At 42.4% G+C, this 16,346-nt stretch overlaps 2 protein-coding genes across 3 annotated transcripts; both read right to left on the reverse strand.

The window, feature by feature from the left end:
- Positions 1-925: 925 nt before the first annotated feature.
- On the reverse strand, positions 926-3,701 carry LOC133896267 (uncharacterized). The gene has a single exon (XM_062336843.1). The coding sequence runs from the start codon at positions 3,609-3,611 to the stop codon at positions 1,203-1,205; it is 2,409 nt and encodes an 802-aa protein (XP_062192827.1). The 5' UTR covers positions 3,612-3,701; the 3' UTR covers positions 926-1,202.
- Positions 3,702-7,915: 4,214 nt separating this feature from the next.
- On the reverse strand, positions 7,916-16,008 carry LOC133895427 (methylcrotonoyl-CoA carboxylase beta chain, mitochondrial-like). Of its 2 annotated transcripts, XR_009905603.1 has the most exons (11): positions 15,639-16,008; positions 15,436-15,555; positions 12,255-12,689; positions 12,083-12,173; positions 10,868-11,100; positions 10,614-10,778; positions 10,182-10,256; positions 9,958-10,089; positions 9,317-9,466; positions 8,331-8,387; positions 8,094-8,181 (listed from the first exon to the last, which is right to left on the reverse strand). XR_009905603.1 is itself a non-coding variant. In XM_062335732.1 (10 exons), exons 1-10 carry the CDS (start codon positions 15,840-15,842, stop codon positions 7,978-7,980), a joined length of 1,716 nt encoding a protein of 571 aa, XP_062191716.1. In that variant the 5' UTR covers positions 15,843-16,004; the 3' UTR covers positions 7,916-7,977. The 2 variants fall into 2 exon arrangements, 1 of the variants encoding a protein (XP_062191716.1); XM_062335732.1 differs by lacking the exon at positions 9,317-9,466 and having other exon boundaries at positions 7,916-8,181; positions 15,639-16,004.
- Between the last annotated feature and the right edge of the window lie 338 nt (positions 16,009-16,346).

Below are 16,346 nucleotides of genomic sequence, written 5' to 3' on the forward strand. Positions count from 1 at the left end.
TCATACAAGCTACGTTACCTTTGCAAAGCTATCATCAGGCTGCCTGGCAACTGAAGTTCATTAGTATTATTCTGCTTTCATCCAGGTTGGACTTGAGCCATCCTTGACTAGTCAGGCCATTTTCTTATGCTTGGTTACTACACATTCCTTTTGACCTTTATCAATCCTGTCATGAGGTACAATTGTCATCTATCTCTAATATTAAATAAACACTTACTGTACCATCTAACCACTCTTCTTGTCTGGCATCCTTGCTATTTTCTTAACTTTTGCAAGATCTTCGGTGGAATCCTTGACGCCAAGGGACAAATATGAATGGAAACGGTATCTTGAAGCATGGAGATATGGAGCTGGTTTAGATTATCGTCAGGTGAATAAACGGCATCATGTAGAAGAATCATGTATAGATACGTTGGTATAGCTTTCTGTTACGGTAAAATATTGTATAGCGTAGAAGATCTTAGATAAAATCATTGATCAATTTGATTCAAGAATCTTTGGTCGATTTAGTTTTTTTACAGTTCAAAAGTATGGATACCCAAGATTTGGAATATGTATTCTTTGTTTCACTTGTGTTTTACCACTTGGCTGAACCGCTGAAGTAAATATGTATTGTCCACATCATTTTCGAACAATGCTAAATCGAGCTGATTTTGGTGTTTGATGATTGAGACATCGATCATGCAAATGCAAAATAAATCTCTGCCCTCTTTGGGCTTGCAAGCAGAATGACAAATAAAGAGTCATTTCTCGAATCTAATAGATGCCAATGCAACAAAAACAGGCAACCCAAGAGCCGTGAAATGAAGAGCTAACCAGTAACTAATAATGCAACAATAAAACAAGTTGCGACCAAAATAAACCAAAAAAAACCAAGTTGAGACAAGTGTAATTCTGTGTTTCTGACAATATACATTACCAGGTGTACAGAAGGACCAGTATCAGTTGAAAGATTCACCAAAACTCAGCACAATTACAGATTAGGACGAGGTTATGATTTCTCATTTCACCAAACATCATTTGAACTCAAAATTGGTCAACTTCAAGCCTATGCAATTCCTAAATGACAAGATGCATATTTGTATTTTAAAATAAAAAGATCAAATTTCTTTCCGTGACACATTTGAAGCAGATGGCTCCTGGGTGGAGTGCCATAAAAATGTTCTCTCTATCAAATCCTATCACACTATCAACAATTGTTGCTATCTTTTAATACACTCGATCTGGATAGTCAGATCCTGAACCCCAGCTTCATGAAATATTTGTGAAGCTCTATTTCTTATGGAAGACTTGTCAGCTTCTGCGGATACATGTAAGTGAAAAGTGCCTACGATATCAGTATTTGTTAAGTTCCATACATGAACATTATCGACTGCAAGGACACCCTCGATCTTCATAACACCATCCAAAGCTACTGCCAAGTCCTTCTCATGACTCCTCGGGACTCTTTGCAACAAAATTTCAGCAGAATTCCTTAACAATGGAAGAACAGAAGAGACGATCATTACTGAAATGAATACTGAGCATATGGGGTCCGCTATAAGCCATCCCTTGTACTTTATCAGTAAGGTCGATATTACAACACCGACGCTTCCCATTGTGTCAGCTAGGACATGCAAGAAGATTCCTTCCATATTGTGGTCAATGTGATGCCGGTTTCCTGATTTCTTATGGTCTCCAGTTTCTGATGAACTCAATTCTGCTTTTGAAGAGTGACCTTCTGAGCGGTGAGAATGCATATTTTGGAGAGGAATCTCAAGAAGCTGTTGCTCAATACTAATACTGCTGCAATTTTGATGAGCATGATCTCCACTCTGATGGCAATGCTCCAAATGGTCATGGTGATGATGCTCATGGCCGTGGCAATGGCTACATTTCTCTTTGCAGGTGTTATCCATGAGGTTGTTATGAATACTCTCCCCATTGTTACTATTGCTGTGGTGATCATTCTGATGGCTCTTATTCACAGCTCCATAATGCTCACAACATTCCTTCATATGATTAGCACCCTGATGCCCATGATCATGATCATGATGTTGGTGATCTTCATGGCCATGATGATGTGAATGAGAATGCGAGTGGGAATGAGAATGCGAATGCGAATGGGAGTGAGAACAGCTACCACCATGAGCATGATGGTGCTCCTCATGAAAGAAAACCAATCCGATGATGTTTACAACAAGTCCACCGATTGAAACTGTCAAAAGGCTGCTTGTTGATATTTCCCGAGGCTCAAGGATCCTCTCAAATGACTCCAACACGATCAGTACCCCAACAAGAACCAAGAACACTGCATTAACATACCCTGACAGCACCTCAAACCTGCCCCTTCCGTAGTTGTACAATCCATTCGCAGGCAACCTCGCGATGTAGGACGCATAGAGACCAATGGCCAACGCAGCACAATCAAACAACATATGGCAAGCATCGGAGATCAGGCCAAGACTATCACTCATGAACCCACTGCTGAATTCCACAAACATGTAAGCTGTATTGATCAGCAGAAATGCAGCAATCTTCCTCGACTTCCGCTCACTCATGATATGCCTGACTGGCCCCATGATTGCCTCGTACACTGACTCTGAGACATCTGCGCTCCCAAGCTCCACAAACCCTGCAGGGGCCAGCTCCCTGCTAGCAATCCACAAGAGGAACCCACATACCAAGAAACCCGGCAAAGACATCTTGGGGTAATACACTAGCTCGAGGACAAGAGTGCATAAGAACGTCGTCACAAAATCCATGCTTGGCCTGCCACTGCCACCGTCGTGCTCCTGCCGTCGCCCCAAGGCCATGCCAAAGACGGCAGCGTTAAGGAGCAGCCACCAGAGCCGGCCGATCGGCACTGCTCCATCGCTATAGCCATTGCCGACATCGCTGCCACCGAGAAAGAAGAGGCCCACAAGTGCCGGCACGGAGAGGAAGGCAGCGGCCAGTGCAAATGCCGCCGCGCGGGCGCGACGACTGCGGGTGGCATGCCGCGCGGTGGCCGAGTGCTCCGCGGAGGAGAGGAAACCGGAGGCGAAGGGGATCGAGAGGACCACGGAGGGGGGTGGGGATATGCAAACCAGCGATAAGGCGGCTACGGCGACGGAGATGACGCGGCGGCGGGAGGGCCGGCGGAGCGCGCGAGCGAGCAGGGCGCCCGTGCACTCCGCGAGGACGAGGAGGCCCGGGGAGGGGAGGATGCGGAGGGAGACGAGCCGGAGGAGGAGGGATAGCGCGAGGAGGAGAGTCGGGCGGAGGAGGGTGGGGAGCGCCGGGAACGGGTGGTGGGGCTGGTGGTTCTTGGAGGAGGAGGAGGCGGCGGCGGCGGCGAAGTGGAGGAGGAGGAGCACGGCGGCGGAGAGGAGCGCAAGGAGCGGGGGCAGCGCGAGCGCGTGGGGGAGGGAGGGGAGCGCGCGCGCAGCGGGCGCGAGGAGGAAGAGCGCGTGCAGCGCGAGGAGGCGGAGGAGCGCGGCGGCGTACGGGGAGGACGAAGCGGAGGACGATGGGTGGCCACGAGCTTTTGATGGGGTGGGGAGGGGCGTGGAGGGGAAACGGAAGGAGGGGTGCGCGGAGAGGCGCGGCGGCACGGCCAGACGGAGGTGTGGCGCGTGGCGGCCGGCCATCGGCGGCGGATCGGGGCCGGAGGTACGAGGGGGAGGTGGGGGATGGGGACGGTAGGCTCGCGGATGCGAGGCGTGGACTGAGGACTGACTGACTCGTCACTGCCTCGTGGCCGGTGATTGGTTGCTGGTTGGTTTAGAAACGATGGGCCGTGTGCTCGGGAGAACAGATGGGCCAAGCTTTGGCCCAAAGTCAGCCCACAATCTAGTGGCCCAGGCCACGTGTTGGCCTCTGATTGGTTCGGTTAGTTGGTTGGGAAACGATGGGCCGTGTATGGGGCCGAAATTAGGTCCACAGTCCATTAGGCCAGGATGAAACACGGAGATCCATTTCGGCTATTTAGTTCGATCCTCTTAATCTCTCATACTTAAAAAATTCCTAATCTATGTATGGCCGGTCTCTTGGTCTACCCGCCCACGTTCGTCCGCTTGCGTGCGTTCCTGAAAGAACACTGATATTGCTTAAACGGGTGAATAGGGTTTATGAAAAAAATAAAACTATACAACAAATTATAGAATACGGAACTTCTACGGTCAGAGCTTTGTAACGGATTATACAAGAATCAATCTAGAACTTACAGGTTCAAAACTTGAAACTAAAATTAAACTACGCTTAATAAGTTCTAGTTCAAACCAAATAAAGCTGTGTGTTCTAAATGATAATTCCAAGCAGATCCACGGAGTACCTGTAGTCAATCTCACATAAACGAGTAGATCGAGCAATAAGCACAGATAGAAAGCAAGAACTCAAAAGCAATCAAACCAAGAGTAGAGACGCGTGATTTGTTTTCCAAAGTTAGGACACCTTCATTTGAGGTTCTCACGTCTCTGTTGAGGGGCTCAGTCACATTTGAACTGGGTCTCTCTCAGCCTTTTTCCTCACCAAGCTCGGTCACACTTGAGTTTGTTTCACTTTTGATTTCTTCCCTTTCGGAGGCGAAATTCAAGCCTTCACAAACTTTTCACGTCACATCACAACCTTGAGTGCTTACCGGCGACGCCTAGCCGCCTAAGAGCTCCAAGCTATAAGAGTAACAAACGCAACGGTGAACTTCTTGCCGATAAATTCGAGTGCTCAAGATGGGAGTTATGTGCACTTGTTCTCATACTTTCAATCTCTTAACCTAACTCACTTCTCTTCTCGAATCTTACACTAAAATAGAGTGAGGAGAGCTTTAATGGCTTTGGCTTTGAGTATTTTCGCGTGAGCACCAGCAAAGAGGGGGTGAGAGGGTATTTATATCCAACCCTAAAATACTAACCATTAAAGCCAACAATCATTACAATCTGGAACTTCCGGATTATCCGAAACTTCCGGGTTACACAGGTTAGACCCAACCGAGGAACCCTGTCCGGATCAAGTTTGGAACCTCCGAACTGACCATAGAATCCAAAACTTCTGGATTAAAACTTCAAACAATGACAGAGAACCCCAAACCGGAAGTCATCTGGAGCTTCCAGGCAATCCAGAACTTCTGAAATCAGCACAACTGACTCTCTGAAAAACGACGATAACTTTTAATCTTGATATCCGATTTTGACAATTTTGGACTCAACGAAAAATTTATTCAGATGGCTACCTATCCCACCAAAAAACATGATCTTAAACACATTGGATCTAAACTAGAAATACTCTGAAACCTGATTCGGACACTTCGACACTTTAGCAAAATCAGACTCCTAAAGCGAACTCTCAATACAAATTCAAGTTAACATTCGGATATGTCATGTTTGAGTACCAAGAAATGTCAAGATGTTCTTCGTTGCATCCCTCGTGATAGTGCGGCATAGTTATACTCAAATTCAAATATAAAACTAGTTTGAACCACTTTGAGTCTTTGAATACCTTCAAGTACCGTTTCTTTCTTTCAAACCTTGAGAGTTGCCAACTTTGATATAAACTTCACTACAATCTCTTCTTGATTCTTCATGTAATTAATGTGAATCATCCATAGCTTCCCATGACCTCGCACAGTCTATTGGCACAAAACCTTCACTCACCCTTCACCACCGTACTGGTCCTTCGGCATTAAGCCATTTACTTGCCCTTCACCACCGGATGGTCCATCGTAACCGAGCATTGCTTGCTCTTCACTGTCTTATCATAGAAAACTATTTTATATCTGATATCTTCAATGAATTTACTTTATCATATATGAAGTCCAATCTGTACTCTTCACTCTTGACATATTGGATATCTCAATGCAACTCATGCATTTTTATGGATCATAACCCCAACTCACTCTCAAACACAAAAGCATATGAGTTAGTCTATAAAACTTTATTGACAACTTTATCTTAAGTCACTTAATCTCCATAAATGACTTAGCCTTCATGCTTATTGTCAACCTTATTGATCTTCTTCTTCTTCTTCTCATGAGCATCACCTAGAGCTCATTTATCTTGATGCATATCTTTGATCTTCATAGCATTCTTCAATGAATCCATGTCTTATCACTTATGCCTATGGAATAACCTACCAGTAATTCTCAACAATATTGTTAGTCCATAAGTATTATCATTAACTTACCTGAGCATCACATAAAGCTCATTCATCTTGATGCATATCACTTCTCTATGTATCACCTATGAAACAACCTACTAATAATTCTTAACAACACTGTTAATCCATAGATATTGTTATTAATTATCAAAACTATACTTAAGAGCAAGATGATTCTGATAACCAGACTATGGGACAGTCTGGTTATCAGAATTTGGATGCAGCCATATTTCGAGCTTAGGTTGTACAAAATCATAGCACATGAAGCTCATTCTTTATTTCATGTGCTCCTGTAGGATCAGAGAAGGATTTACACCATACCAATAGTTTTAGATATGTGTGGCCTTTTTGCCTCGAACATGATTTTGCAGTTTCTTTCGCATTAGTGTTGTCTAATTTTGATCTCCAGATTATTCCTATCTTATATGATTTCACCTGTGCTATATAGATCAATGAAATGGTGCACCAAAGAATAATCTTAATTTGTTTAGGTAATTAGCCATTCTGTTTAGAGCTTAATTCGCCTCAGCTAAAAGAATTTACCATTTAACACTACATGGGCTGCTGACGCTGCAAAAAAATTATGAGTTGTTTCAAATCCTTGCGCTCTCTTCTATCTTGGTATGTTAAAGCGTTCAGATTCCTGTGCTTTCATACATGTTCTTTTGTTTGCATGTTTTTTCCATTGCAAAGTACCATACTAATACTTGAATTTTTTTGGATTTTTGTGTGGTGTTGTGAGAATACGAGGATTTGTTGAATGTTATCGATATATTGTATTGAGGCTCTCAGAGAGTATAAATAGAGTACAGAGATTTGAGAGACAAGAAGCCTTCTTTATACATACCGGATTATAAATCCTAACTACAAAATATTCTCTAATAGGTGTTGCAAAGATTGGAGACATTTGTGTGGTATTTTTCTGTGTGTAAGAATTAGCATGTTTCTTCCAATCGCTGTCCTTTGTCCTCTTTTTCTGTGTGTAAGAATTAGCATGTTTCTTCCAATCGCTGTCCTTTGTCCTCTCCATTGCATCCGGCAACGACAGTGAATTGGAAGGGGAGTCCTTGAATGGCATATCTTAGATGAAGGTCCGGTAAGCAATTTTTCTCCTGTATGCTCTATTCTCCTTTTCTTTTCATATAGATTTTGTGTCTTATCTGATTTTAATTAGTTTGTCTCAATCAAATTAGTTTCCTTGCTGGTTAGGAAGGAGAGGATCAAAGAAATAAGGCAGCATCTGTAGCAGCTGCTACCACGATGAAGAGAGACACCGTTTCCCTGCAAAGGAAGAACAGAGATTTGGTGGCTTTTAGTTGTAGCTTTGGCTAGAATTTGAATTTTTATAATAAGATTATATTGATCTATAAAAATACGAATATATATATATATATTTTAATCATATGTCATTCGTGATGGAGTTAAACATATTGCTGATTTATTGTATCTACGACATTCAATCAATACTCAGTGAAATTTTTTGGCTCCTACTGCAATGCACAGGCATTTAACTTTTTTCCTAAAAGAAAGTTCGATCCTCTCAAAGAAATTTTAAGGAAGAAAAAAGATTAGTTCGACAGGAAATTTTCGGCCAAACGCTAACCGCATGTTTCCCTCAAACGAAAATGTTAATCGCATGCTGTGGTCATGGTGAGGATGAAGAACATTGGTCTGTACCAGTAATAATAATAACGGAACCGATAGGTATCTGTCGAATGTTTTTTTCTATTAGAGGAGGACAAAAGATATTGACTCCAGGACGAAGTTTTATTTGCAGAAAGAGCGTTTAAAAAGCAAAGTTCAATGCACATTGGACGCAAGGCAGCAGTTTTTATTATACAGGGATGTTTACACGTAATACATTATTTACATCCGGAAGACACCATACTTTGTATCTTCTGGAACCGGCTTGGCAGAAGCAGAAAGACACAGGCTCAAAACCCGTCTGGTATCAGCAGGGTCGATGATCCCGTCGTCCCACAGTCTAGCAGTGGAGTAGTATGGGGATCCTTCTCTGTCATAAGCCTCCACAACTTTAGCTTTGAAGGCTTCTTCCTCATCCTTGGTCCACTGTATATACGAACAAATAAGCATCAGTCATCTAAAAGGATCATTTTGACATTTAAGCAGGCCTTCAAAGAGTTGCATTGTTTTATGTTTTCCAAAAGAAAGAACTAATGCAATTTTCGTTATATAAAAAAGGAACTAATGCAATGTACCTCCACTCCTTGTCTTTTCTTGTTGGTCTTTTCTATTTGAGCAAGGACACCGGCTGCCTGAAAAGGTTAAGGGAAGAAACAATAATAACTGTGGGACTGATAACGCTTGGCACTGTTTTGAGCATCGCACAAAACGAATATATATATACTGTATGTATATTCTGCAGGAATGCTCACTATAGATCATGTCTGCGCACACTCCACAAGTTATAATTCATAGTGTTTCGGGTTGTAACTCACAGTGTTTCGGGTTGTAACTGGAGGATGCGTGCAGTGCGGATAACAAGTTGTAACTCACAGTGTCAACTTCTCGTGTTGCAATTATGCATTTATAGATGTAAAGTTGTAATTGGTCTACCTAACAAATTGTAACTCATAGTATTTCGAGTTGTAACTAGGGAATATGTGCAATGCGAATAACAAATTATAATTTACAGTGTTAGCTTCTCATGTTGCAATTATACATTTCTGAACGTGAAGTTGTAACTGGTCTACCTAACAAGTTGTAACTCACAGTGTTTCGAATTGTAACTGGGGATGTGCGCAGTGCGAATAACAAGTTGTAACTCACAGTGTTAGCTACTCGTATTGCAATTATGCATTTCTGGACGTGAAGTTGTAACTGGTCTACCTAACAAGTTGTAACTCACAGTATTTCGGATTGTAACTGGTGATGTGCGCAGTGCGAATAGCAACTTAAGTAGAACACACATCACCAGCTACAATCTTGTATTCTTGTTGAATATTTTTCTGGTATCATGATATAATTACTAACATGTAACCTCATGCAAACTTTAGTCGCGAGTACCAGCTATATATATCATGATACCAGAAAAATATTCAACAAGAATACAAGATTGTAACGGTTTCAAACATATGAAGATTCTAGGATAGAAGAACATGATATTTGATACGAAAATCCAGGATAAAATCCATAAATTTCAGCATTCACGGAAGAAACTAAATAACTCGCTAAAATATCATACTTTTTGTGCATCAACAGAAGCTTGGCAAGAAGCATGACATTCCATATTTTCTTCTTTTTCTTTCACAAGCACAAAAAAAAGTGGTAGGACCGGGCTTTGCATATTTCTTCATTGAGATCTCCATAGGACCATAATAGAAGCTTGGCGCATCTGGAAGCGGTGAAATAGGAAAAACTTTGATTCCAAACCTCCAAGTTTATCAGTTTGGAAGCACTCCTTTAGAGGAGGTTACTCCGCATTTATTCAGATTAAAAGAAGAACTGCCTTCTAGCATTTTATCATGGCTTAACTCTTTAGGATAAGTGTGTTTGTATATTCTTTTTCCCACTGCTTGTACATGCACTCCTTTGTTTCATTAATTAAATGCTGCAGGGAATTCCCCCTCAGGTTCCCAAAAAAAAGCAGAATTCCAGCAGTGCTAGTGTTTGCAACTCTGAGCAGAGATGAGATGCTAGGTGTCAAAGCTTATCCCATTTTTTGACGGGTTGGAAAAATGCCACCATCTCCAAAGCGTCAAAATATTGGCAGTGAATACCAATATTTACTTTATTGACATTCTTTACCAGGCAATGATAATATGGGTACTAGTAAATCAGTAAATATAATCTAGTAGAGGTGATAACAAGTCTGAGGGCTCTTACCTGGATGCCACCCATAACAGATATCCTAGCAGTTGGCCAAAGAAACAAGAAGTTTGGGCTGTATGCACGTCCGCACATTCCATAATTCCCAGCACCAAAACTTCCACCGACAATTATTGTAATTTTAGGAACCTGTGTAGAAATACCCTATATATATTATTGCCAAGTTTCATTGGTGCAAGGTTTGTTGTTCTAAGTCATCCAAGGGTCTAGAAAGGCTTGACCTTGGCGCAGGAAACTGCCATGACCATCTTTGCTCCAGCTTTTGCAATTCCACTTGCTTCAGACTTCGACCCAACCTACAGCAGACAAACTAACAATTAACACGCAAGTAGTCATTCAAAATGGTTGAACAACTCGTACTTCAAAATAAAACCAACTTGTATTTAAGTTTCAGCATCACCAATCATACTGTACAAAATCTCACAGTATATCGCTGTACCATATATACCTTCTATATTTTGCACTCGTTAAAGTATTGCCAGGCTCCATGGCCCACTATACATTTGAATCATTTTGCATAATTAATAAGTCTATGCAGATAATGATTTGATTCATATTAAGAGAACGTCAATACAGTAATAAGTTTATCTAGTATGTGTGCAGTGGGTTATGAAATGAACAAAGTAATTTGAAGAGTAAATGAGATACCATACCATGAACCCAGTAATATTTTGAAGGAAAATCAAAGGAATATTGCGCTGAGCACACAATTCAATGAAGTGGGAACCCTTCAGCGCTGACTCAGTAAACAGAATGCCATTGTTTCCAATAATTCCAACTGGCTGCCCGCATATCCTTGCAAAACCAGTCACCAGTGTCTGCATAAATGTAAAGGGAAACAAATTGAGTTGCATAATGCAAAAGATACAGAATGATAACTAAGTATAACTGAAAGAGAAATCCTTACTGTTCCATACAATTTTTTGAATTCATCAAATTCGCTTCCATCAACTATACGGGCTATTACTGAACGAATGTCAAAAGACTGTTTCATATCAGCTGGTGCAATTGAATGAAGTTCCTGTACATCGTACAATGGTTCTTGGTAATCACAAGCAGAACTTTGCATATTTGTTCCCTTAGCAGCTAAGTGCAGGTTCTTCACAATGTTTCGCCCCATCGCAAGCCCATGAAGTTCATCTACATCAATGAATATTGCGGAGTTGTCTCAAACATCAAAGTAGAATTCGATTTGCATGTGCTTAAAACAAACAATTCATGAGAGGAGCACCTATGGTAAAACAAATAGACTGAAAATGCATGACGATATAAAAAGGAAAAACAAGAAAGTTAAAAGGAAAAGAGTAATAGCCAAAAGTCCAGTTGTCCAGTATACGAGTCTGGACATTAGTTTGCATGATCAAACAAATCATGGAACAAGTAGAAATGAAAAAAGGGAAATGACTATGTGTTATGTGTAGATGTTACTGTTCCGGCGGTGCTGTAGCGGGAGTTCAGTAGATGTTATGGCAGGAGATCCAGGCTTGCCTTTAATTAGAAGATAAGTTTGGTAGGAGATATTCAATTTAGATAAGTTTGGTAGTAGTTGAATTTGATTTAAATTAGGAGATAGAGTTTGATTAGTTTCCAATTTAGCTAGAGATAAATTAGGTAAGTTAGGATTTGGATTATAATCTCCCCTATCTATATAAAGGGGCAGCCGCGCATTATTGTAATCAAGCAAGAAGAATAGATCTAGTTCTCAGTCCCCTTCTCTAGTCTCCCCAATATAATCCCTTTCCTAGCAGTCGACGCCACCTGGCTATCCTCGTGGTGGATGTTTACCCTAACACTATGTAGTATGTAGACATGAACTTGGACCATATTATAGGCAATTTTCCTGAAAACAATTGGAACTGTCCACACAACTGTTGTGGGCATGATTTAATGATGTACTTGTTAATAGAAGAAGAATAACAACAATAGGGAGAAGCATTCGCAGGATTGTGATACAATAGACAAAAGAAAGGGACAAAACATTGCATTTGAGAACTATTATACTAAAAGCATAACAAAGATGGAGCTTATAAATAATGCCAGCCAACTATCCCTCACCAATTAATTGCATTATAAAAGGGTAGTAATCAAGTCATATGATGCAGCAAGTGCAGCTAAAGTTTACCTTGTGCAAAATGATCAGAGACTCCTGATACCTTACAATGCACTGATGCTCCACCAAGGTCCTCAGCAGATATCTCCTCTCCTGTAGCAGCCTACAAAATTTAGACATTGGTCAAGATCTCACTGTGCAAAAATAAACTGAATAAACAAAATGATTGCCAAATAATACTGACCTTTACAAGAGGTGGACCGGCAAGAAAAATAGTTCCATTTCCCTTAACTATTACACTCTCATCAGCCATGGCAGGAATATAAGCCCCGCCAGCAGTGCAAGAACCTAAAACTAATGCAATCTGAGGGATACCATCTGAAGACATCTTAGCTTGATTGTAGAATATTCGACCAAAATTATCACGGTCAGGGAAAACTTCAGCCTGCCTGGGGAGATTAGCACCCCCACTGTCAACGAGATATATGCAAGGCAATTTACATTCAGAAGCTATTTCCTGTGCTCGCAGATGCTTTTTGACAGTAAGAGGATAGTATGTGCCCCCCTTTGTGGTTGGGTCATTGGCCACAAACATACATAATCGTCCATGGACAGGTCCTATGCCAGTTATTATACCCGCTGATGGTAATGCTTCTTCATAAACATCTGAGCCCGCAAGCTGTATTGTAAAAATTACTGTCAACAGCTGTAGTCTAGGACAAGATGTACAAATATTGAAAACAATAATTTCTATTCTGGGCCATCCTATCAGATATTGAGTCTTCCAAATATGCAGGGACATCAAAAAAACTTGAAAGAAACTGGTATTTCAGTTAAATTTATGTCCCAGCCTCGACAGTCTACCTTAGGTCTAGTCTTTTTAGAAGCATGCATGTTTTTGAGGTTCAGAAACATGCATGTTTTCCGGCCAAAGAACGACCCACCTTTTGATTAGGGCCAACTGCTAGCTAGCTAATTTTCCATTTCAAACTCATTTTATGCTTCTTGATGTATGAAATACGTAGAAATACTGTATTTTGAACCTATATAGGCATTAGGCAATTTTCATAAATAAAAAATAGGGAACACAATGCAGACAAATAACAATTAAATCCTAGGATATCTTCATGCAGAGTATCCTAATTTCACTCAAGACGCTTTTGGATTTGTATGTCAGGATACTTAATACATGCATTATCTAATGTACATGTACAACATAAATACGAAGGCCATAAAAATAGAGGCACTTTTGAGGAGCCACAAGGTGACAATTGCAGTCCCATTTTTGTAAAGTGGAACTGATATATTTTCCATAAGCATATATAATTGTTTAATATCACCCTAGAAACTCAGAAGTCAGAAGGCACGAGCAAGGGGCATTATCCCAAGCTATGCAGCACCGATACAGATACGAGTATCGGCATCGGCCAGATACAAATACAAGGATACGCCATTTTTCTAGAAAACCCGATATGCAAATACATTTACTTTTAAAAAAAAACATAAATAAGTTATTCACATGTTCTACTGAAGTTCTATCACATAATATACTTTAAAGTCTCAGTTTAGAATATATTAAAGGATATACAACCAGGTAGCATGTTCTACTTAAGTTCTATTACATAACATATTGAACTACTGAACTAGTAAAGAACTACTGAATGATGACACAGTAACACACACAATGCTTTGATGATTTACAAATGTTTTAACAGACCATGTGAGAATAGACCATGGATGAACTAGTAAAGAAGGAACTACAACTCTACAAGAAGTCAAGAACTACTGAACTAGTAAAAACTTGTCATTTCTAGCTGCATGCCCTTTATTATGTTTCTGATGTGCCTGGAGCCCTGGACATTTGCTTCAGGTTGCGGCTCTGGCCTCTATGTGAGAACTGAGAATGTGAGAAAGTGAGAACTAGTAAAGAACTCGCTGACTCGGTTTTAACAGAACTAGTAAAGACCATGCTTGATTCGGTTTTAACAGGCAACAGACCATGTGACTATGTGAGAACTGAGAAGATATTAGCCAGAATAGTACAACTGCATGCAAAACATCTGGTATTTACCGTGCTCAGCAATGCTCTAACAGATATATGTAGTCATAATGTATCAAACAATAGAATCATAAGTATTAGCCAGAGTAGTACAACTGCAAACAAAACATCTGGTATTTGTCGTGCTCACTTGAGAATAGACCAGCTGGAGGGCGGCAGGAGGCGTGGGGCCAGCTTGAGGGCGGGGCGGCTTCTAGCTAGAAGCACGGAGCAGCTTGAGGGTGGGGCGGCTGGAGGTGCGGGTGGCCGCTGATGAGGTCGAGACCAGCAGCGGCCAGAGGGCCCATGTGTTGGTGGCGGCGGGCGAGTGGCAAGATGCGAGAGGCGGCTGGCGAGTGGCGTGATGCAAGAGGTAGACGAGCATATGATTAGGTATTTGAGTGGGCCGAGAGGACTCTTGCTGGCCGGGCCGTATCAGTGAAGTATCCATGAAGTATCCCTGAGGTATCCGATTTTCTACAAATTAGTTTTGGCCAGATACTCCTAGGATACGTATCCGAGCCGTATCCGAGTCGGATATGGTGTCGGACTCGGATACGCTCCTCCCTACGAGTATCCGTGTTTCATAGATCCCAAGAGTGGACGCATTTTCTTAGTTCGATTGAGCAACAAGGCTTATTAGGCATTACTCAATCAGGGGCCCGTTTGGAACAAGGGAATTTTTCCTAAATCCCATGGGAATTATACCCTGCGAAATTACTTCATTCCAAACAGGCCCTAAGGGATTGGCTGCAGCAATGCCAATTAGTAATGTGTGCTTAAACCGCAGCCAAGAGGTGTTAGTGGCTTGGTGCTGCTGCTATGATGCTAGAAGCATCTGAAGTGCATAATGTGCACGGATGCATATGCTCAGTGTCCTAATTTGCACTAGATCTGCTAATGATTTTGCAGGACAAACTCTCTGAATATTTATCAGCAACAAGTTAGCTATGTTTCGTTCAGAAAAATAAATAAGGTCACTATGAGACTAAAGTTCTAACTAACTTCGTTCGGTGAAATAAGTTAGGTACCAGTAACATATATATGCATGTACCACTACCTGTTGGATTATCCAAGCCAAGATTTCAAGAGCTAATGTCAATCTTCAAGGGGTTTGGCAGGGCAGGTTGGTGGTGGCACAACACTACTTTTTGGAGCAACAAATGGGGACATGCAATGGAGGATTGGTACCCTCAACTGTATTTGTTTGCTCAGAATAAATGAATATCGCAAGTACTAGGCTGTGCAACATTAAAGCTTCTATACTCTCCCGATCCACAAACCCATGGCGTCACTACTGACTTACTGAGACGAACATAGAAATGCAGAGTTCAGTTCACACTGTCGCCTGATCAATGCAAGGAAATAAGCCCGAGCAGTGACCGACCTGAGAGAGCTCGAGGAAGGATGCGCCGGGGTCGAGCAGGCGGTCGATGCGATCCCGCGGGAGCAGCTTCCCCCGCGCCGCGTTCCGCCTCACCGCCTCCGCGCCTCCCCCGCGCAGCACCTGCAGGGGGGACACTCTCTCCAGCTTAGGAGGCACAGGGCGCAAAGCAAAGCCTAAAGGACGAGAGAAACAGAAAAGGGCACCTGTGAGACGCGGGAGCGCAGGTCGGCGAGGAGGCCGCCGACGGCGGCGGCGTTGCGGGCGCAGGCGTCGGAGCCCCGGTCGAGGGTGTCGGGGAGGACGGAGCCGGAAGGCGCGACCCCGTGGACCGCCGCGGCCGACGAGTGGTAGGCGGCCGCCGAGGCCGGGGGTAGCAGCCCCCGCCGTGCGGCGAGTCGGGAGAGCATGTCTGTCCGGGCTCGTGGGTTACTGCGGGTTCGCTCGCCGGAGGAGCGACGTGCCTGCGCGCCGCGGTCCCCGTCCCAGTGTTCGGTTCCGCTCGCGCTACTACCGCTGGGGCAGCGGAGTGTTTTCGCTGCGCTGCTCCTGCACGCAATTCGGAGCGGATAATGATCCTGACTAGATGCTGCGCTGGGAGCCCGGTGCTGCAGTTGCCGAGGGCGTGATCGATCTGGCTGTCCATTACATATCGGATAAATTCACAATATGTCACTAAATAATTAGATAATCTTTAATATATTATTTATTATGAAAATAACATGTGAGACTTGAAACTAGCCCAACTATTCAGGGTGGAATTTCATATGCTTCCTGGCCATAGGATAATTCTTAGCAAATTTGAAGAGACAAAACTAACATCTTAGACCATTTCTAACTATTTTACCTTCATTTCATTTCCTTTTTAATCTTTTTTTATTTTTATTTTTTTCTTATCTTCAATAACTTCATTT

Source organism: Phragmites australis, chromosome 16, assembly GCF_958298935.1.
Source record: "Phragmites australis chromosome 16, lpPhrAust1.1, whole genome shotgun sequence".
Taxonomy (NCBI): domain Eukaryota; kingdom Viridiplantae; phylum Streptophyta; class Magnoliopsida; order Poales; family Poaceae; genus Phragmites; species Phragmites australis.